Genomic DNA, 24,264 nt, shown 5'->3' on the forward strand with positions numbered 1-24,264 from the left:
ATTGTCTGTCAAAACTAGCTCTAAGGAAGAGATTATGTGTTATTCAAGTCTGAGGCTGCTCCCCCTTCCCCTCCCCCCCCCGAAAGCAAAATAAATACATAAATAAATAAATGGATTTTAATGAAGAAATACTGATTTTCATTAAATTGGCTTTTCATTAAAACCACAAAAAAGCAATCCCCATCCTCCAGACTTCAGTTTGAAACTGATGGTAGTATCTCTTGGGAACTGGAGTCCTGACCATTGCATGGATGGGTCCCAAAGTGGACTGCATCTCCCTAGATTTCAGTGGAGCCCAGCAAATCCCAGGAACAGGTCCAGAAAAAAAGGGAGAGGGGAGAACCCCCCTGTTTTGTGAGCAGTGAAGACTTTCCTCCCCTGAGGATAACTAGAAAGCTGCCTCTTTGGACACCATGCTTTTTTGAAGAGCAGCAAAGTCACTAGGGCTGGGCACAAGCTCCCTTCTCTCTTCTGCTGATGACAATCACCGCAGATTTAGATCTGCTGTGGAACGGTGGAGGCAAGCTAATTAACACAATAAGCCATAAAGAGACCATGCCAATGGGGAAAATGGAGCTGCGTGAGCTGTCTGTATCTGCATCCTGCGTAGTCCTTGTGTCACAAGATCCTAACTGTATGATTAAGAATGACAAGTGTTAACCCCTCCTGTCTGGGGGTCTCCTGGCTCTCCTGCTGCAGTGGTCTCATCCCATTTTCTTTCTCAGAATTACAGCAATTAGCAACAGAAAAGACATATTAGTTCATCTGTCCCACATGCTCACTCTTCACCTTGGCCAGGGCAAAATTAATCCCTATATTCTTGCAGTTCATTGTCCAGCCAATTTTTAAATGACTCACACAATGAAGATTCCTTTAAAAAGTGATTTCATTGACTAATGTCTCTCTCTAGGCCCGGTTACATCCCATACATGAAGGAATAAAATTACACGTTTGGGAGACAGGTGTACCTGCAAAGTTCCCCTCATAGAGGATTCACCAGACTGTTCCTTTGGGAATAGGCTAATCCTCTACCCAGCAATCAAAGGCTTTTCAGCAGCTGGTATTTTGCCCGTGAGGTATGCCTTGTGTCCCACAGACACTTCCAGATCTTGGATGCAACCTCTGGTGGACCACAGAACTTCCACAAAACTGGAACTCAGATTGTTGGAAAACAGTTCATTTGTAGCCGTTTTGTTTTTAAAAAAGCAATTTCTGTTTGATGGGGACTTGGATTCCACAGAGTGTGGAAATACGCAAACCTGATGATGTTTCCTCAACAACACTAAGCTAGCGTTCAGGGCTTTAAACCCAGATATGGTCGCACTACCAATGCCCATTTTTATGGACTGAAGAAACTGAGTGTATGGGAAGGAATGGAGGGAAAGGAGCAGAAGGGAATTTCGGAAGGAGAGAGGATTCAATAGGTTGATCCAGATCCACCAAACAGTGTTTATCTTAGACCCTTATTTCCTTCTTGCAGGAAACTAGGATTAAGACATTTTCTCTGAAAAGCTGAGTCAGAGAATCATCTTTTTTATTATTTTTGCTTGGAGTGAATGTCCCTGTTTAAATTCTGCAAAATGATAGTAATTTAAGACACACAGAAAAGCTAGGTAAATTCCTAGCACCACAACCCATTGGGAATGAATGTCGTTTTCAAGTTATATTTGTTTTTGCATTTGTTTTCCTTCTTTTTAGCTAACAGAGTCTTGTACTTAAATATCCCCTGAAGGCAGAAAAATATTAAAACCTACAGAACAGCTGACAAAAAGAAAAGGACTGGAAAGAGCACCTGACTAAAATGGTTATTATTATTCACTATAATACACACACGCACACACACACACATTAATTCTTAGCAACCTCCTTACTAACAACTTCTGCGACAGTTGACAATGTTCCACTTTGGTAATCAGGATTTATTGCATTCTATCAATAACAAGATCAAAATTGCCCTGAAAAATCCATTCAACCTCAACAGCCAAGTGTGCACCCACACCTTTAGCAAAATTTTCGGGCTTGATACAGAGCTCACCGATATCAACAAAGGTGTTAACTCGAACCTTACTGGGTATACTGATCTTCAGGTTTATTTTCTGTACTCACTCATGAAAAAAAAAAAAGAAAAACTATTAAGCCTCAGTGCTTGATTCTGGCAAATGGGAAAAATTATCAGCCCACAGACAGGATCTTTTTAGTGAATTACAGAAATTGTTCAATATGGGGGGAAGGGAGGAAACTATGCTTTTTACATTCAAAAATAAGGAACTAGAGATCCATCAGTAGGATACAGCACTCCAGAAATTTCTGTTTCTGTGTCTGAACTCCTGGCTTAAATCTCTAGAAGGTACAAAAACAAATAAACAAAACAACCAAATCAAGAAACACTGCTCACCTCAGACTCAAAATGATCTCTGGTTCCAGAACTTACTAGTGAGTCTGAGAAGAGCCAACAAAAACAGAGCCGGAAGAAGAATTGCTTCCAAGTCCCAGGTGAATTTCATCCTTAATCAATCAAGAGACCTGGAGATGGACATAACATTCAAATGCAGAGATGCCCACGATGGGTCACCATGAGGGAGTGAGCCTGGAAGCTCTGAGCCTACAAGCCAGGACTTCTACCACTTGAGTTAAAGAATGAACTACCTCTGTAGTGCCAATGTCCATTCTGAAAAATAACCTCTATGGGAGTAATTCCAGCCATCTCCATGATATTTCCTGGAGACTAAGACAATACACAATTTGAGTTAAAATCTGGCCTGTAGAAATCTAGTCTCCATTACCGTATGGCTCATTCAACCTTGGGAAATATGTTCCCACTAAACGATGTGTTCAAATCACAGTCAGAAGGGGTATAGTCGAGCATGGTCTGAGGGAACGTGGCATATGCTGTATCCCCTGTGGCCTCCTAGCTCGGCACTGTGTTTGAAAACTCACTGTGAGACCAGAAGCTGGAAAGAGGGACTTGCATTAAATGCAGAATAAAACGCTACAACCGCCAAAAAACTTCCAACCATTTTTTCCCTGTTATTTCCAAGAGCTCTACCAGGTACTGAACAGCAGAGAGATTTCATCTTTCATATGTATTCAGGTGCCTTTATGGATTCTGTCCCTTTAGCATGAGAACATCTCACAGGTGTTGCTGGACATTATCGTTACAACATACCAAAGCAAGAGAGAAATAATAACACTATTTTAACTTCAGCTAAGTGCAAAGGTGATTTTCCCTTGTGCTGGCTGAGCTGCTAGATGGCAGAGGTTATAATCCCGTCCCGCTTGACTAAGATTTTGCTGTAAAGTTGTTCTCACTCCAGTGAGACTATGCAGAAAAGGATAATCCTAAGGTTTAGGCAACTGGAAGTAACTCTGCAAACCTCTCTCCTCCTCCTGACTCACTTCTTCATGCAGAGTCAAGAAGCACTAGAAAGGTTTGAGGCAGACCTTCCTCATATAATTCCTATCTTGACACCGCAAGTGAAGAAGATCAGATTATCTGGACAGGTAGCTATCAAAGTATCTAATTGCAGGAGTAGGGAGAGGGGAATTTCCTGAGGGGAGCTTTTCTACCCTCTCACGCTTGACAATCTCAACCACTGCTGAGTAACTACATGTCATCACTCAAAGCTGAAAGCTAACTTTTCTGGCTATATGGTACCTATACGAGTCTGCTCTTGGGCACCCTAGTGTAAATCACAGTGACTTTTAAAACTTCTGCACAGTTATTGCTCAGTCACAGCCATTTAACGAGGCACAGACCAGTCCTGATCTCTTCTCCTGCCTCTTATCTCAGTTAGATACTGTGTGATCCCTTTGCAGGGTGCTCACAACAGGAGTAAAGTCCAGATCTCAACATCTAAAACTTCCTTTTGAAATCAGCCTACATCTGACACCCTCACCTTTCTCCAGAAACTTCTGGGAAAAAAAACCCATACATCCTCACTCCAGGTCTGTAGAAGACAATACTTCCTTACGTGAAGCACAGAGTCTGTCTACATAAACAACAAAAATGGACAGATGGGGTAAGAAAACACAGGATCAGCTTTGAAAAAACAGCAACAAAATTAATAGATAAAACTCCTCCTCTCATGGCACCTTTGGCAGCAGCTACCTTGATCAGGCCTTCATTCCCCTCCTATCTCCTGCTCATAGCTTGGGGACTGTTTGGACCCAAATCCCAGGGTCCAAGGCAAGCTTCTCTATCGACTTAAAGGGAGCTGCTGCCTGATGCAAGTCTGGGTCTTCAATGCCCAAACCATTTTTGTGATGGCCACAAAAACTGGTTTACCTTTGGCAAATGAACCTCAGATTCTACAAAAGGCCATGCTGGCAATCTCCTTGCTGACAAGGCTCTCTGCTCTGTCTGGTTCATCAGTCTGTGCAGGTCCAGCTATAAAAGAGGGTGGTCACTGGCATGCAAGACCACTGGGCAGGCTCCTTGCCATCAAAAATGCCCTCCTCTCCATCAAGTAGACTTTCCTCTCCCTTCCTCCTCTGTCTCCTGTCCCTCCCTCTGCACAACCTCCTGCTGGTCCTCCATACATATAAACATCTTCTCTAGCAAGACAATGTATACCAATGTCCCCCACAGTAGACAGACAGACAGAGGGCAGGCGGTGGGAAGGAGGGAAGGAAAGAAGGAAGAGAAAGAGAAAAAAAGAAAGAAAGAAAAAGAAAGAAAAAGAAAGAGATTTGCTATTTCCAGTAAAAAGAACCGAGGAATGAATTCTAAAAAAATACTTTGACAAATTGAAAATAAAACAGTTAATTTTTCTGTAAAATTGCCATTGACTTAAAAAGAAAAAAACTAAAAAGACATAGGACCTGAACAATGCATGAGCACACACACAACCCACATAGTACCTAGTTATGTGCAAATCCACATATTTAAAGTGTGATTTTCTTTGAAAGGAGGAATTAAACTGACTTTTTTTTTTTACCCAGAATGCTGCAGTGAGAACAAATAATGTAAGTAGATACTTAAAAAAATCATGATCAAAAGAAATAACAGAAGGCAGAAATATTTTCTGATATTCATGAAAAGCAGAAACTCTGACATGACCTGGGTTTCAAGTAGCCCTTCTTTGGAATACTGGTTCCAGCTGCGGGGGTGTTTTCCAGTTGCTGTTCCTTGCTGTCCTTGAAAGAATAGTTTGAGATATATATATATATACACACACATATATACATATGTATACACACACACGCATATAGATATATATATTAATTCCACTGATTTCTTGAGGTTCATAGCCAAGGTATATCACATCTACATCTAAAAGCTGACAGAAAGCTTCATCCATAGGCTGCCTGCAGTATACCGAACCACATACTGAAAACACCTCCATCTCATGCCTCTGTCCAGAGTTATGCTTGGATAACGCCCAGAGATTTGACTTCCATCCAGAGATTCATGGGGATTTTAGAACTGAAGCTGAAACTCCATCTCTCTTGCAGCTAGATATACTACCATGCATTTGGGGCTTTGGAGAGCTGCTTCAGAGCGCGCTTTCCTGTACTTCGTGATGAACGAGTGTGAGAGGTGCTTTGAGTAACAGCTCAGGTTTGTTTATTCCGTGTGATAAGCAGACAGAACCCAACACTACTAACACAAAAGGGTTTGGGAGAAGAACTGACACAGGCTGGACCCCATTAAAAGAAAGTAAGACTTGTTCACACACCCTTCTGGACTCCAGACAGTCAATCTGAAGATGTGATGGAATAATGAATAGCAGCTTATGTTTGAACAATATGTTTTATGCTGATGTACCAAAGTCATTTCACAGCCTGTGCTGATTTTCCTGTTACCTTCAGTTACTCCTCACTTAAAAGCAGCCACCTCTGATGTTGTAATAGTTATTAAACAATGCACAGGAACTCTCCCCAGTGGCTTTGACTGGGGAGGGAAGGGAAATAAAATGAGCAGACTGACTTCTCTGCTGTGTGAAGCACTGTTGAAATCAGCAGAAAGGAGCTAAGAAATCTGTCTGACATCCTGTTAAAACCAAGAAACTGTTACTACAGGAGGCCTCTTGACAGGGTATCAGAGTGCACACACTGAAACAAGTTGCTTCAGGGGCAGCCAAATGTGTAAACCCTCTTCCAATGTCCTTACCCCCATGAGTTCATTGATGTCTAATAAAAGATGGGCTTATGAGCGCTAATGAGAACTCTCTGCTCTGCCTGGCTGCCTATTTTCATGAAATTTATAGGAACACAATAGCTTTGGGACCTCTTCCACCCCATCAACGATAGGTTAAATTACCCAGCGGGTTCAAAGCTCAAAGGAGGAGCCCTTGACAGATTGACTGATAGATGGGCCCAGGCACACACTTACAAACAGCTTGATTGAACAAGCCTGATTTCCTTCAGAAAGAAGGAGCAGGGGTTTTATTGGTCCCAGCCAATAGATGGGATAACTTCTAGCAAATTGCCTCCTATTGCTATCTTAAGATGTTGCGTCAATGACAACTCAATGGCAAAGCACTTCAGCACCTTCTGGATTTTGAAGATGTCACATCAATGCCTCCCTGGGCCAAGTGTTGTTACTGAGCTTGAGAAGCTATAACCATCACTGACGACGGCGGTACGGCTGCAAGTGTGTTGATAGCAAAGGTCTAGAAGAGAAGGAGAGCTTTTCAGAAGCATGCCCTTCATTTTAAAGGGCAAGGCCGTGGCGTTGAGAAGCTGAAAAATTCCTCTAAAGCATGACTGTGTTTGTGCTGCAGGGGTATTTACTGTTCTAAGGTTTCCTGGCGTTTGGTAGCTGTAGGTAGAACAGCCTTATGTAGAAAAGGGGGAAAAAAAATCAAACCTTCAAAGGAGCTTTAAAAGGACAATATCCCAACTCACTGTCTGTTTGGGGGATTTTATTTGGACAGAGCTGATGCTGAGCCTTTTGTCACTAGACATTTGTACGTGTTTTATTGCATGTTTGCATGGCTGCATGCAGGAGATAATATAACTGACAGGCCAGCAATGATGGATTCTTACAGCACAGAGGACGCAAGGAGGTCAGGACTGGGGCTAAGTCCTCTCCAGTATGATAGCACCAGCTTTTCTTTTTCCCTGCAATGACAGTTGCAAGATATTCCCCATCCACAGGGAAGATGGTCTAGCATGGGTGGGTGCTAAGGTCCTGATAAACTGGGCCTAGAGGGGACTTCCCTCTAAATTCCATTCAAGGCACCGTTCTGCCCTTTCACTCACCTTCTAGGACACTTACAAAAGACTGGAAAAAACTCATGCAAAGCTGAGGTGGGGAAAGAGGAAGAAATGAACACATCAGCCAGCAGAGCAGCATTTTAAAGCCATCTTTCTGGCCTTCTTCACTTGGTGGGCAAAGTTGAGAAGCCCATCACTGTTACAATGATGAAGATAAAAAGGACCTGCAAGTTTCATTTTACACCCCAATCTGTTCTCTCCTTTGGACAGGAATGGATGTGTTCACAGCTGGTTTAGTATTTGAGGCATGTTCACAGGAAGCAATGTTTAACTGTGGAAAGCTACAAGAACTGGAGAGGAAGAAAAGAAAAAGAAGAAGAAGAAAAAAAACAGTAAGATGCATACACACAGAGGGAGAAGCCCTTCTGCAAAAATTTTATGCGAAGTTCTGCAACCTCAAACCTATTCAACACTTACTTGCCAAAGTAAACTACAGTTTGCATTTTCAGTGCTTGCTTTTTTGGCTGTGACTTTTCCTATGCTCACAGCTCAGTTCTAAATATATTTGCAGGAAGAGAAATGAATGAGTGCCCTTCCTGGTAGCAAATCCACTAACTGTCTCTGCACTTCACCAGGCTGTGAAAGGCAGACTTCACACCAGGAGCAACAGTCCAGGATAAATCAGCCCGTTCACTCTCTTCATTCATCTTTTGAATACTTTTGCATGTATTCAGATTGTATCATGACAGAGATAATGCTGAAAGCATCTTAAATATTTGTTTTTAATTGTTGGCTTGTAAAATGTTTGGCTTTAAAAGAGGGAACATGATTACTGAAGAAAATCCAAACAAGCAAACACCAAACTGATGGTAAGAGAATGTTTGAAGGGAATCAAGCAAATTTTCCATGTAGGCCTTGGTCCAAAGGCCACTGAAGTCTCAGTAGGCTTTGGACCAAATCCTAAATAGTTTCATGAGTACACACTGGTTTCAGATTTCATCTCTCTACCTCTGAAGATTTATGAATTTTCACAGAGTGGAGAGAAAACTTTACCTTCTGTTCAATACCAGACTGCTTGCCTTGGCTGCAGAAAGTCCTCCTGACAGCGAAAGCCATTGCTTACATGGCAACGTTAGTGTTAAGAGACTGTTCTAGAGACTAGTATTTTATCCGTCTTTTAATGGGTGGAAGAAGAGTCAGTCTGGCCTCAGGATTTTCCTTTGGACACTTTGTAGGTAAGGGGACCAGTTTATCAAAACAGGGGTCACGGGAAGTTTCATATTCTATTCTTTGCACTGCTAAATGTGACAAACAACACTAATGATAGCTCTTTCCCATACTGCTTATTAAAATAGCAGCAGCAGGCACACATCTGCCCATTAATGCAATCCTATCTCCTCTGAGCTATGGAAAAGGTCTCACCCAGCATACTGCCTTGCACACTTAATCTTCACTGCACCTTGAGGTATAGGGAAGTACTGATCTCCCTTGTTCCAAAGCAGAGGGTGATGGATCGAAGAGGCCAAGAGAGATGGCCAAGGTAACCCAGGCTGTCGGTGACAGAGCAGGTACTTAAATGCAAAGTTTTAGGTTGGCTCTCTAACTTTTGGACTTCTCTTTGCTGCTCATAACAGAAGCAAGTGATAGAAGGAGCCCAGCAACATCCACTAGCTTAATAACAATCATTACTATGCTAGGAGACCGGATGGATAATGCAGTCCCAAAGCATGGACATGAACTAATGTCATCAGCATTGGTATAAATAGGGTGTCTGCATTTAATTAATAAATAATAGGCTGCAATGCTAATCTCCTTCTGCTAACTCTTTTCTAAAGGTGCAATCTATTAATCACATGTCACTGCCAGCCTGGTCACTTCTTTTTTTAGATTCAAGACAGAAAAAAAAATAGCTAGCAATAAATGGATCCTAAATACAGCAGGGCAATTGAATAGCACAGCCAGCATTATGATCCACTGCTGATTTCAGTCCTTAGCTACAAGTTTTCCCCTCTAAGGATGGATATAATGCTTTAAGGAGAGAGTGAAGGCTTGCAACGTTGTTAAAGGTCAGCATATTACTAATGTCTTCAAAATGGAGGTTTTTTTTTTTCCCTGATTATTTGCCCAAGGAAATTCTATCGCCCTACAATGTTGTCCACATGGAATAAGAGCCATTTGCGTGGAACCTTGGCTAAGGCAGATGAGATATTCCCATTGAGAGGGGGAGAGCATAACTGTCTCAGAGGCATTGGATATATCTCACCTGTTCTGCACTCAGTGAGACTGAGAAGCTAGAAACATTTGTGTTGATATGGAAATGTGGTAAGGGGGAAATGGCAGCACTGCTCATTTGGGACCATGCAGAAGTCGTCATGCAAATTGCTTCCTTTGCATGTGAATATCCACTTTCCAGGAAGCTTCCCTCTCAATACGCTGAATGAATTCCATTGTGTCCATAGACACAATGAAGACTTTTCACCTGTTCAGCTTCAGGATTATCTCCCTGCTGTGCCTTTCCTAGAGCTTCTTTAGAAAAACCTGGAAAACGTTGCCCCAGGTGGTTTTGTGTGGGAGGGCACGTATATTTATGTCAAAAAAGCAAGTTTCCATCCAAAATATTTTTATTAGAAAAATATATCCTACCATCTCTAACTGTTACACATAATTATGTGTAACAATAATGTGTCTTAACTTATTGAACTGATTTTCAAAATGATTAAAAGCTTTTCAGAAAGTTCATGTCTGCATATTCCAACCTGTTTGATATCAAAGTTGTGCTGAAGCCTCAAAAGAGTCATTCTCTGCCTAAATTTCTTTATTCTTCAGTCAAATGCAAGTCAGAAGACTCAGCACAGAATATCTGGGTGAAATTTTACAGTCAGTTTATGCAAGAGGTTAAACGAGATCTAACAATTCCTTCTAGATCTAAAACCTATTCATTTTCTTTTAATCTAGCCAGAAACACCAGAAGAATGGCTAGCGCTTCAATGTTTTGGCCTTTCCTCTCAAAGTCCAAACTTCAATAAGAGTCTAATAAAAACCACATTGCCTGTAATGCCAGAGACGAGTGCTGGATCACACACAGAGATCAAGGAGTGACAGGGATAAATTCAGCTCATTGCAAACTGCAAACTATACTTGCATCAGGATTTGAATTTCTGTTTTGACACAAGATATTAGACCCCTGTTTTGTTCTAGTTGGCTTCAGTCCCTCTGAAGAGTTCCTGATAAAGAGACTGCTGGTATTTAGGGACCACTGTCTCGGTGTTTCTTTCTGCATCCGTGTTTCTCCCACAGTACCCATGGGCCTTCCTCCCACAGAGAGAGCGGCACAGTGGCATGACAGGCTCCCTCTTGGTGCAGTCTGTCCCACAGGGGTCTGCTGAACCTCATTTTCTTCCCCACCCAGAGATCTTGTATGCTAAAGACAGCTGCGTGGCCTTAGCTGTGACCAAATACACCAACCAGGAGCATTTGGTGTGAGCGTGCAGGAGGAGGGTCCTTGCTGAGAATGAGGCCCTGGTATGAAGTTGAAGACTGATGTATGTTATTCAGGATGCCACTTGCTCTATGTCAGAGGATGGGTCCCCAAAACGAGCTTTCCTTGAAGGCTGTCCTTAATGTTCCTTTCCCCAGGTATAGCCTAAATCCATAGTCTCTGGCCTGATGCATTAGTTCAATTCCCACTTGTGCAAACCAGCACAATGTTTTCTCCCCACATCTGGGAAGAAGTTGTATGAGAGGTCTGCATCCAGATACTGCACCTGGTCTTATCTTTAGAGAGTAAGCTCTTAAGGAAAAGAAGTCTTCCTCTTGTTCTGCATTGTGCAATGCACCTGGTGTCATGCTTCATGAGCGGGTCTCCTATGCAGTGCCGCAAGATAGATAGTAAATAATTAGATTCCTGATCTAGGGAGTGGAGAGACTGCTTTGGTTCAGTCCAATCTCTAAAGTCATTAAACTCACACTATCTTCATTCCCCCTTGCCTGAGGTTCTGGCCCATTCTCCCACCCCTCTTCTTCATTAGTTATTCATAATAATAATAGTCATAATCATCTGGAAAAAAATAGACAAGAAAGAAACTCATCCAATGTGTCTTATATTGTGGCAACATAATTTCATGTTAATTGGATGGCTGCTTAGAAGTGTCAGTATTTTGTGGTTTATAATCAATGCATCTGGCCATTCATCAGTGACTCAAGAGATGGATAAAATAAAGATTTGGGGGAATTAATTACCATTCATATGGCAGTTCATAGGTAGAAAGAATTGTACTAGCTGTGACTTCCTACACACTGGGGCAGACACAGAAGAAAGCATCCCTCCACTAAGGCCAGTCCTAATATATTTGAGTTATTTATCCCTTATTTCTTACTCTGTTCTAGTCCTGCTCTCTGGGCAATCTCAATATTTTTTATGAAATGAACCTGCCCTGGCATCTTGGCTGGGGCATGTCCTAGTACAGTTCCCACAGTGAGCCCTGTCTCCTGTGGGAATGAGTCCGATTTGACACCATTGTAAAAGTGAGAGGAATCAGCCCTACAAAGGTGGCTCAAACTATTTGGAAGAACATCATTATTTGGGGGAGATTTTCAAAGGGAGTATTTAGACACCCAAGGCCCATTGACTTTATGTGACATTTGAGCAGTGAAACACATTTGACACTTGAGTATCTCTATTTATCTAACCAAGTTACTTCTGTGGAACTAATGATTAGAGAACCTGAGCACCTAATAATCTTTAATGCATATATCCTTGCAGCACCAATGCTATCTTACAGGAAAAAAAACTGGACTCAGAGCAAGTTGCAATATATTTAGATCCTCAAGGATATTATTAGTCACCAGGTAGGAATGGAATGAGAAAAATAGCCTGACCCTAAGTAACCTCTCCAAGGTCAAGCAGAAAATCTGTGGCAAGGCAAGAAGTTAAGCCTCAGTCTTCCAAGCTGCAGTCTATTCTCTTGACTAGAACTTTCTCTTCCTCTGTGCAGGATCAGGCTGCAACACTGCCCTTAAAATCGAAAAGAAAGGAAACAGTCCCTCACTAATTGAAGCCAACTCTTTATCCTCCCTCGGGGAAAATGTTTCCGTGCAGTGCTGCTTTGAAAATTACCTCTTTACAAATGATATTACAATGGACCATATTCATTTTTCCATCACAGATTCCAAAATAGCCTGATTTTAAAGATTAAAAATATTTCTCTTAACTATGAAAACACGTTTTACAGACACTGATTTTAGGCACTGCTTTTAATTTGAACTTTTTTTTTTTCTGAGTTCACTTCCTGCCGTGAGAATGGGAGCAGTAGCAAACTGAAATATAAAAATGAAAATGGAAAATGACTTTAAAGAGGAATTAAAACTGATCAGATTATCTCTATTGTTCAGGCTGATTGGGATGCAACCCCTCCTATTCTCCACCTGATATTATTAAATAAACTCATTAAAGAAGAAAGATACCTTTCCTTTTTAGGGCAAAACCCCAGCATCTCCTACAATCCATAGGTTTCATATAGCACTTTTTGTTCATAGATCTTAACTAAGGTTGCAGAAGAGTCAAGTATCATTCTTATGATAGATATGGAAAATGGTGGCATGCAAAGGTGAAGGCTGTGATTCATCTTACCTTTCTTCAGATGTCTAAACGTGAGATATCTAAATCTGAGTTAATAGGAGAAACTTCAGAGCACCATTTATCCCACCTATCTTAGGATGGGATGAATGATGGTTTGGAGATACCTCTCTCCCCCTGCCGTTAATAGAGGGAGCATAGAGGACTAACTCAGACTATACGCCTCATATTTAGGGGCTGAAGTCAGGTGAGGTGAATCCTGCCAGAAACAACGTTTCAAAGACAGTGGCAAAGAGCCCTGTTAACATTTCTTTTGGCCCCCATGTCCAAGGCTCTTCAAACGCCCAATTCCTGGGTAAAAGCACTGGATCTAGTTTACTCAGAAAGCTAAATTATTTACATAGGGATTTTCTTCCCACAGAACCGGGTTCACATACATACTGCAACATATATATAGCAGCTGGAACGTGCAGTGTATGCCACAGAGGAAAGCTTTCTTGACCTGCAGTATCTTCTGAGTCTCGAAGCTTCTTGCAAACTGTGATACTATAATCTGGGATCTGAGCGGGTGGGGGGAAGAGTCTTCTCAGTGAAACTCCCAGGCGGAGAGCAGGGGGTTCAGCATCAAGACTGCAGGGCTGAGCTGGTCTTATTTTAAATTGCTCAATTCTAACTTCTCCATGCAAACAGCTGAGGGTACTGACTACAGCCCAGGCATTTCCTAGTTCCTACATCACACTAAAACTCACTTTTCGGAAAGACCTGGGATTACCCAAGAGTCAAAGGTCTTTGCAGCCATGCAATATACAAGTGACAGTCATGAAGAAAGAGGTACACAGTATTATGTGCCGAATACTGGCATCAGTCTATACTCCGGCAGCACCTTAGGCAGCAGTTTAACTGTCTGAACTGTACCAGATCTGGCAACAATATACTTATTTACCTAGGGCCAGGGTTTTAAAAGTGATTTAGCACTTGATTGACATTGATTACAGGTGGAGTTGGATGAATAAATAAATACACATGAATTATGTGTGTACATATATATATCAAATGCATGTGAACACTATAAATTTCCAGACAGAACTGAAACTCAGACCTAGACTAACGATGGCAGGCAGAAGAGAAACTTTGGAGAGCTGATAGTTTTTTTTTTTTTTTTTTAATTAATTGTAAAACAGACCCTTTTCTACACTAAGTGACCTGCAACCAGCGAGTTTTCTGAAAGGAACCCCAGACTCTTTTACACTTATTCTCCTTTCTGTCTTTCTTCGTTACATTGGATTTTGCACCACACCTCACATTAGGAGCCCTGCCTTGCTGGAGTTTTGTACAGCAACCAGAAAATGGGATCTTGGGATGAGGAGGGAGGCTGGATGTGCTGGGTTACAGGCCTTGCCCATGGATTGCTTGGGCATTTTCATTAAAGTGTCACTAGGTAAAATACAAACACACACACACACAGATCAGGAATATGGACAACAACAAGCCCTTCACGCCTAACTCTCATTGTCCACCATACAGGGGACGTCAGTGCGCTGTGCAGAACGCAAACTCCACTCCAGGAGCTGGGCTTGGACTCAGTGTGATAACATTTCCATGCCCTGTGAATCTTAGGCCTAATTCACAAGGAAGAAACTTGGAAAATCTCAATATCAAGTGAAATCTGTAAGGTGCGAGCATCAGCCACCCTCACTTTCTTGAACACCAGGCAGAAAACAGCCTATACTTTGCCTTTCCCCCAAAATACTTCTCCAGAAGAACAGCAAAACATTTTTGAAGAAAGGCCCATGTAACCATAACTACAAGTTCATCAATAGAAAAATACATAATAAATGACTTGTTATTTCGACTCTTTTGTGAACCAGTTCATTAGAAACTTCATTTATCTACATGGATTGCACTTATTCAGCTATATTCTAATAAAATGCACATTGCTTCCAATAAAGGGAATGCATTTGCTATTGATGTGCTATAAACTACTACACAGAGAGGCATTATTATATCCCTGTGTAATAACAAAGCCAATTATAACGATCAGCAAAACCTTTACAATAAAGTCAATGCATAAGGAGTGATTATCATAATGCATTCTAACTGTTCAGTGCCATAAATGCTTTGCAAATTAATTGTGGAACGTATCTATAAATGTATTATTAATGCTGTATAAAAACCCATTGACAAGCAACCTTTACATTAAAAAAAGATACTAGGATTGTAATGTGTCCCCAAGTTCACCTAGGAGGTTCAGCTGTATTTACAGAGGTGGACATTTTTTTTTTTATAGGATTACATTTCTGATTTCCTCCACTCTCCTTCTCCCACCACTTCTTCCATTTTTGCCCTGTTGTTAAAAATGTGCCAAACATCACCATGCAGTGTGAGGGGCACCCTCACGCTGCACTCTAAAGCACTAATCATTCACCACACTGGATTATAGTGCCATATACATAATTTGGGGCAGAGCTAAAGGCTTTCACCAGTGTCTTAACCCTACGATGCTATCAGCCTGACATACATGAATTCCAAAGGCATGAGCCACAAAAAGCGAGCAAACAGAAGCACAACACAACCTAAACAGGCAATGCAGAAAGGGTGAGAAGGAAAAGGGAGTCAAAACAAGTTGCATCGTTGTTTAAAGGTCATGTGGTAGCTCAGAAAAAAAGAACTGATAGCAAAACCTCAAGGCGGTGAGCTACCCAGCATCTCTCCAGACGCTGTTCTAGACTCTGTTCCTTCTTGTCAGCTTACTATTAGGTTACAGATGCTTTATGAAAAATGTGCAGTATGTTTTTCTTTTATTCCCTTAATACTTGGTTTTAAAACATTGTCCTTAGGACATCTGCTAGAACACAATGTCCTGTGGATCTTTTCCAGTTCCTATTGATGGGCAACTTTCCATTGATTTCAATCACGATGGAAAGGGCAGACGTGAACAAAAGTTTGATGTCCCTTATGCTCTTTAAGCAGGCGAATCTGGACTGGAGTACATCAGTCCTCAGCAGTGCCACAGCATATAAAACATTACACGCTACGATCTGCCGGAGCATTTTCTATCCCCCAGAATTAAGCCCTACCAGACAGTGGAGAGCAGGAATGAGGTCATCCAGGGCCATTTTGAATCAACAGTTTCATTTGTATATAGTACTGCCAGTTCGTTCTGCCTGCTTGAAAATATGGCCCTGTGAGGACAGCAGGGTGTCAGCTCTCAGGTAGGGTCATGCAATCCCAAATTTCTACAATAAACCAGGAGATTTGGATCTCCCATTGACTTTAATCAGTGCCATGAAAAGCCACAGCTAGAAAAGAAAAGATTTCCACAGGTACTTAAATGCTGTTTCCAGATCAGTTTATCCTAGGGCTAAAGGAAAGACACTACAGAGTTTAACAGATGTTTAGACCCAAAACAAAAAGCAATGGACAGATTTCCTTTGAAGCCAGTGGCTTTGGGCATTGCTGTAGAAGTCTCCACCACATGCAAAGGGGTCTAAAACTGAGCTCTGTCTTTCAAAGACTGTGGCAACACCTGCACTGAGAGACATGAAGAACGCCCAAATCTGGGACAGTATCTTAGTTCTGCCCTGGACTTGGTGCATCCCAGTTTGCATGGGAAGGAAAGCAGGACGTACAGGCCAGAAGGGGCCAGACTGATGCCCAAGACTGTGGGATACCTAAATGTGGCTTTGGTGGTCCTAGGTCCAGCTGCCTTCCTAGCGGGGCAGAGAGGCAAGTGCACTTAAGACAATGACATCTCTCTCTCCAATGATATAGCATCTCCCTCAGCGACTTCTCAGGTCCCCACCCTGCCAATGATGCTAAGTTTTTTTGTGGGTCCTGACACTTCCCCAACCTCTGAGGCAAGAAAGCTGCTTCCCAGCATAATATCAAGATCTTTCAGTTATGTTCTTGCTTTTTCTTTTTTGCTTTAACTCATAAGCTCATCTTCTCCCCTCTCAGTGGGGTTTTTAACAGAATATTAGATTATTTTTAAACAGTCATCCTCTCTCCTTTTTCATCACACAGCAATACTGCAACTCAGCACCACTGTGCTGCTTAATATTGAATATGCAATTAATAGAGAGAAGATATTTGGATTTGGGTGGTGGATTTTTTTTTCCTTCCTCCTGCAAGAAATGAGAAAAACAGCAAATTAATTGGGTTTGGGGCAAATGTCAGGACAAGGAGATATATGAGATTTTGGAGCAGGAGATAGTAGAGAGTTGGAAATCTCCTTTCGAGCTGCAATGGAAGATAAATAAGAAGAGATATCTTGTTGTTGTGGGCACTGAGAGAAGAAAAGGGGAAAGTGAGGTCCTCCATGTGGTAGAAGATTTGTCCATAGAGATAAAGTATCTTCCAGAAATCTTGATTCCAGATCTTACAAAACGTGAAGATGACCATTCCTATAGGAACAGCATCCATCTAGTAGTGTTAGCCTGGAAAGTGCAATAGTCACAGCGAAGGCTGGCAGGCTCCGATGTGCTGCGTGACCTTGACAAGCCCCTCTCTGTGCCTCCCTTTACTTAAGATATAAAAGAATAAGGTGAGTCTTGCTGGGCTCATGGTGACTTTGAAAGAGTTAATGGGCGTCTGGGAGGTGTTCACGGAGGGAAATGGGCTTGGGCCTTTCTCCCCATGTGAGAAAGGAGAGCACTAACTGTCTCCTCAGTGTATTGGCCTGTGCCTTCAACCTGCTCCAGCTGCAGAGGTGGGGGGACTGTAAAAAGAAGAGATGAGAAATTGAAGAAAGGGCTGGGCAGACCATGTAAGGGTATGTTGTATGGATCACCATCTGTACATTTCCACAGACTGCTCTCCAGCTTCTCAGTGGGGAAGTCTTCTTTAAGAAAGTCTAGCAAAGGCATGATATGGGGAATTGTTGGTAAAATGGCTTCCACAGAACCTGAAGTGTCAGGGAGGCCAAGTATGGCTCAGAGATGAAAAGGGAGAGGGAGTATGAAGCTGCAACGCTGACGTGCACGTACTCACAGACCTGGGGACTTCCCATACGTGTGCAAAGCCTAACCTCCAGCAGTGCAGATGAGGAGATGCTGTGCACTGCCCAGGATGCCATCTCCTGACTTACTCTCAGCGCTCTTCATTACACCTTTCCAGTGGGCAACCAGAGCCCCCCTTTGAAAAGCGCTTCCGAGGAAGAAGATTAGGAATACAGGAGGAAATCATTCCATGTGGCATTGTTATACCAAAGTAAAGCCACACTAAGCTGAAGGCAACCAGTCTTGCCTGAGTTCGGCATCTAAATAGGCCTGGATCGGGCTAGCATTTGGATGGGAAATTTCCTGAGATGGTTTGGCTGTCAGCACAAGTCACAGAATTGTGATTAGTTAAATGGAAAATAGTTAAATGCAGAATAGTTAGTTAGGCCTGGGGCTGTGTTTGTCACAGATAAACCCTGCCAGCTGCAGAGGAAAGCTAGTGAGAGCTAGAAATATTCTGGGTAAAATAAGAAATAGATCCAGACTTTTTTTCCCAAATGGAAAATAGGCCTTAGAAACAGTGAAAAGGCCATTCCGGCCCCATCATCATTGCTGAGCTCATGAAAGGGAATAAAAAGAAATAAATCATAGTCCATGAGTAAGGCAACACAGTGTTGCTGCTTACTGTAAATGATTGCTTGGCCATTTTCCTCTGAAGCTGGAATAAACCATAACCAAACAGATAATTTTAGAGCCTGCACGTTGAATAACGGGCAGAGAAACGACGCAAGTTAGTTGAAATATAACAGTCCAAACCTTCCAGCAGCTGTTATCATGTCCCTCAAGCAGCAGAGAGAAAATAAAAAGACACACTTGTACATGCTATCCCCAAAAATACACAAATAAATTTGCTTGCACGCACACACACACACACACACAGAGGCATTTGCATATTCATGAAGTCTTGCGTGTCGAAAACACTAATGTGATGAATTACAGACTCTCCTGTAAATCACTCAACTCCCTCTCCAGAGGATATTGCAGCCTTTCAACTCTGAACTACTTTGGACTTTGGCTCTTTATTTTGTTTCGTTCCTGAACCTTCTGTATTTCTTCCACAAAATGCAGGAGAATCCAGCCACCTCTCTGAAGCGTTTCTTGGCAGAGACCATAGCACTGGGTTGAGGTGGGCACTGTAGGCATCTTTGAATGCCTTCCCTTACGGACCTTCCCCAGTCCTTTGAGAGGCATGTGGAAGGCAATGGCGTATCCAAGCATCACTGACAGAGTACAACTAAAGTAGCAGGAGACTCCTTTCCTTTTAAAAAATGTTACTCCCAGTACAAGCTAGTGGGACCTACGGGCTATGTTTATCACAGGTTAGCCCTGCCAGCTGCAGCAAGAGCTGTCTAGTGAGAGGTAGAGATAGTGTGGCTAAAATAAGAAATGGCTCCAAACTTTTGCCTCAGACCACAACACAGACTTGAAATCTTTCACCGAGTTTGCAAAACTTTAAGTCACTGACGTCTCCAGACTATTTTTAGAACTGAATATGGGACAAGGAACCAAGAAAAATCAACAACAAGATGAAAATAATATCAGTTTAATTGGGATTTTTGCTTTATATTTAGAATTTAATGTGGAATTATAGCTTACCTGCCTAGAAACATATTGGGCCACATAATCTATGGCAAAGTCATTTCTATGGGGTAGAGCTAAAATTTGGATAACACAAAGGTCAATGAAAGTTTTGAAATTACCCTTAATAGAGCTAGAGTTTCACTTTGATTTTTTTTTTAATAAAATCCTTTTTTGTGTTTTTATCATGTTCTATCAATTCTATCAGTGATAAAGTATCTATAAAATGGCAGAGGATTCTGGCCTTCCTGTGAGGTATTTGGATCTTCATGAAGTATTTGATAGAAAGAATACCCCAATATAGCATTTTGTTGTTTGAGTATACTCACACACACACACATACACACAAACAGACAAGAAAGCAAGATGCTAAATTTTTCCATTAATTTAGACTGTTTCCCAAGAGAAATGTACTGAAAATACATTCATTTCTAGTTCCTGTGAGATTATGCAAACGTAAATAATGCCAGTTTTTATTGAAAAGGATTGTACTCTTTGTCTTGCTCCTAGTCCAATATGGGGATTAACAAACAAAATAATAAAAACAGCAAAACTAATAAAGGGTACTCAGAATTTCCACTTTGTTGGGTCAAGTGTAATTTGTTCCAAGCGACACTTTAAATTCTTCCCTAAATCTAGATTGCCTAACTGTTTAAATTCTCTCGCACACAGAATAAACGCTGACACTCCCACTTTTGGTTCAGCTGAGGATCAAACAGGAGAGTTTAAAGACCATGAAAATTCAGACTCCAGTCACAGGAAAAAATGCTGAAAAAAAATATATATATATTTTTTGGGAGTAAATTCTGTAAATTCTGGATTCCCATCAGCTTCAGGTTGTGGGAGAAGCTTCTGGTAAAAAACCAAGATTCATGTTTTAGCAAATGTGCATGTTTGTCCCTGTACAAAACACAATCTCGCTTCCTCAGGAACACCACTGACCATTTACAGTAAAAGTCTTCTTGCAGACTACGCAGCTGTTCAACAGCACTGTATTCTCTCTTTCCTACTTTGACCTGGCACAAACATTCCCCACGAGCCAAAAGAAAGGGTCACACTCAGAGTGCGGACATCACGCAGTCTGAAGACTTTTGCTGTTACAGAAGAGCTGCTTAATCTCCCGATCCCCTCTTTTCCCTCACATCCTATCCTGGTACATGGACTGAGTATAATAAGCTACAACTTAAGTTTCTTTGTTGTTGAAGCTGACCTTTATCTTGCAGCCCTAATGAAGTCTTTTGATGTGCTCCTAAGATACGCTGCCTCCTTTTTAGCATTCTGCTTGCCGTGCCTGCTTTAACCGGTGGGCTCATGAAGAACGCAAGTTTTCATACAACGCCTCCCTTGGGTGCCAGTTGTTCTTTTCTCCCATAGCTGCCCTTGAGTCATGCTGCCCTGAAACATCTCCAGCCCAGAAGCAGCTTGTCAGTGGGGAATTAGGACAACGTGTCTTTCACGCCAATGATGAACACACCAGCTTGGCCCCTGCGTTATGATCACCACCGACAGCAGCAATACAGAAGCGGAATGGCTGACAAAAGAAGAGGCTTGTGTGTGTTGGGGGGATAATTAGCTAAAATGCAATGGGGAGGTAACCACTGGTGTGACGGGCAACATGCAATGAAACTGCCACTAGAGCCCTTTGCAGTTCAAGCTACCCCTCCTGAAAGCAGCTGCTCTTAGCAAAGGAGCTTGAAAACCCTTCCCAGAAAGCCAGGCATGTGTTCTCTATTAGTGATTTGCATTAAAAAAAGAGTGATTGGGAGCTACATAGCCTGTAGGCGCACTAAGCAAATTGGCCAGACTAATTATTATTTTTTGGTATGTCTAATTAAATAGACAAAAGGCCCTCCCTTCACTCTTGCTGTCGGCACGAGCTCTACTGGAATGTGCATAATGTCCCCTCATTTGCCTAGGCAGCTGAGCCTTTCCCTTTTCCCCAAGGAGATCATCCACTGACAACTGCCCATGGCTTACCCACTCCTACTCACATACAGGGCCAGATCTTCAGATGGCAAGGGAAAGGGGGTAAATTGACCTGGTTCTGTTAAAAACCACTGGACGATGCTGCGTGATGTGACACGCCTTTGTTGCAGGTTAGAAACGTGCTGTGGCCCTCGGTGGCAGAACTTGCCATTGCAGGGCCATCAAATACTTTTTGCACACCGCTGGCCAGGTTCCCCTGAATTTACTTTACAGGGACTCCAAAAAGCACAATATTTATCCCTGAGTTTTCTGGCATTTCTCCAGCATTCAGTTCTTCCTCTAATCTGCAATTACACTGCACCACAGCCCTTCCTTATAAAACCTCTGTCAACCTGCTGGTTTCACCACTCCGTAACACCAACCCTTTAACTACAAGCTATGTACAAAGTCTTCCAATGACTTGAGTCACTGGAGAGTTTCAGCCTCACACTGATGCACTCAAAGCCTCTGAAATCCAAGTCTTTCAACTGAAAAAGAACAGAATTTCAGTGCCTTTTGTCTGGGAGGCATTTTACTCCTTCTAAGTGGTTGTTGCTGGGGATTTCCACTAATACCAACACAAAGATCCTAGTCACATAAATGAGGAAGAGTTTATGTCCATGGTGGAAATTAAAGAGTTTTCAGACGTCTAACAGCAAAAATCATTACTAAATGACAAAATCTACTCCCACACATATATGATATATAAGCATTAGTGTTCTTACCGGGTACATGAGCAAAAGCCTCTCTCCTTTGTTTCAATCAAAGAGATAAGGCTAGAGAGGAAGTATCATGTCATTATATACATATGTGCATATATAATATATAAATCTTACACACACACATGTGTAAAATACATATATTACACAGAGATATCAGAAAACAAACAGAAGGATAACTTGTCCTGCATAACTGACCATCTCACACTTTCTCAGTAAGCTCCATGCTTGATCTGATAATCAGGCTCCTATCTGAAAAGTATGGCAAAGTATCACCAAATCAGTTCTGGTAGAAAACCTTTTACAGGAGATATCTTATTGCTGGCAATCTATTGGTCACTGAGCAAAGCCTTCCAAATCCACCACATGGGATAGAAAAGCACAAGGCCAGCTCCTAATTTCAGCTACACCTGTGCAAATCCTGAATAACTCCCTTGGACTGAGAGAAGTCTTCAGCTTCCACAATAGGTTTATCTAGATAAGCTGGTGCAGAAAAAACCTGCTATCTCAAAATTTGCTTCTTCCAAAAGCAGAGTTGCTTCAGTTCAGGCAGAAACAACACAGTCAGAGAAACGATAAAATACTTGCTTTATCCTAACCAAATTAAACACTGCTGCAGCACAGCCTAACATAGGTCTGAAAAACCTATGCTGCTGTCACTGCTGTTAAACTTTGTTAAGTCAGCGCCTGATGCTTCACTTCTTAACGAGGCAGTTATTTGTTTCCCAGGCAATCGCTGGCACCTGCCTGCCTTTTAAAATCAAATAATAATTGAATATGAGGAAAGTGAGACGAAGTAAAGGAGATTTAATAAAGAGAATCTTTGCTGCAGAGGGAATTTCTTTGGCAGTGATTACGTTACTAATTGATCAGCACATTGCCTGAGAGAAGCCAGAGACAACAATTATACTTAGCACTGTGGCTGAAAGCAATGCAGTCAACTACCTCCTCGGCTTTCGCTGTCCGCTGGTTTCACCTGGATTGGTCTGTTCATCTGTAAGAAAAAGAAAAGAGAAACACAATTAAGAGTGGAATCAAGCATTCATATTCAGATGTTGGCGCTTTTTTTTTTTTTAATACAATGCATCTAAGTTAGCAGTAGGGTTTACTCCACAGGGAAAAAAAAAATCAATCAGCAATCAGTAAGCAATGAAGTGACCACATAACACAGGGTACTAGAGCAACTTGGTGGTCTGAGGTAAACCAGTGTCACCCCATTTACTTGACAGAGGCTCTGCTGAATCGCACTGGGCAAGGGATCTGACTCATTTCACACAGGTCATGAAAGTTTAAACATAACTTTTTAAATTTCTAATAGTTTCCTCTGGAAACACTACTGTGTCAGAACAGAAATGCTTTGTCAGAACATCAGGTTCAGTGAAACTTTAATTGAAAAGGTTTCTTGAGATTGGCATGGTGAAAATAAGATGGAAAAGTGAGTTCCAGCTCAACTGTTGGCTCGCTAGGATAGGCAGCTGTAACGTAGTAGACCCAGATTCATATCTGGGGAATGGGACTTGGACCTGGTTTGTTCATGTGTCACAGGAGTTCTGGCTAACGGGATTTTGGGGGGAAGCGGGGGATAGGACTGGGATCAAAATCTCTCCCTCTGTTGCTTTTTCAAGTCTCTTTTCTTCCACATCAGAACATAACCAACTGGTTCTTGTCCCTCTGCCTCTATACCAAAAGCATTGGGGATCATCACTGTCTCCAGAGCTGCGCTCTCCCAGGAAAGGGGGCAGCAGATATCCAGGATCATCTTGACTGGTAACCCCTAACACAATGCAGATGATCTGAATCATCATCTTTTCTCCCCATCACTTTAAACAACCCTTCCTTTGATGCAGAGCCACCTGTTTGCCACTCTAAAGCTTTGTGAGAGCCTGAGGCAGAGGGTGCTGTGCCAGCATACACTGATCTCAAATGCTCTCCTGTAGTTTCCCATAACTCTGTAGGCAGACCTCAGATACTACTACTGGCAAAGCACAGGTAAAAAAACATCACACTAAACAGACAGATAATTCTCAAGGTGATTTTCGTGGCATTTACATGGCATTCACATTCCAGTGTAGTCAGGTCACAGCTAAGAAAGGGATATGTCTTGAAGCCTGGATCTCAGCTTCTCCAAAGTTTGGAAAGCTTCAGATACGAGATTTCTGTTTAGTATGCTATAGAGGTAGAGGGCAACTGAAAAGACTGGGTCCAGCATGGTCCTCACAAAGCTGTTTCCCCTACGCAGAACATGTGCAAACACTGGAAACATTAGTGT

The 24,264-nt window shown here is 42.0% G+C and overlaps 1 protein-coding gene across 1 annotated transcript in view; it reads right to left on the bottom strand.

The window, feature by feature from the left end:
• CELF4 (CUGBP Elav-like family member 4) overlaps positions 1 to 24,264 on the bottom strand; it is a 694,719-nt gene that overhangs the window by 265,425 nt on the left and 405,030 nt on the right. The window contains exon 3 of the mRNA XM_067316241.1: positions 22,941 to 22,989. Within this exon, the coding sequence (XP_067172342.1) occupies positions 22,941 to 22,989 (49 nt within the window). The remainder of the gene's footprint in view (positions 1 to 22,940; positions 22,990 to 24,264) is intronic.

The sequence above is a fragment of the Apteryx mantelli genome, chromosome Z (assembly GCF_036417845.1).
Source record: "Apteryx mantelli isolate bAptMan1 chromosome Z, bAptMan1.hap1, whole genome shotgun sequence".
NCBI lineage: Eukaryota > Metazoa > Chordata > Aves > Apterygiformes > Apterygidae > Apteryx > Apteryx mantelli.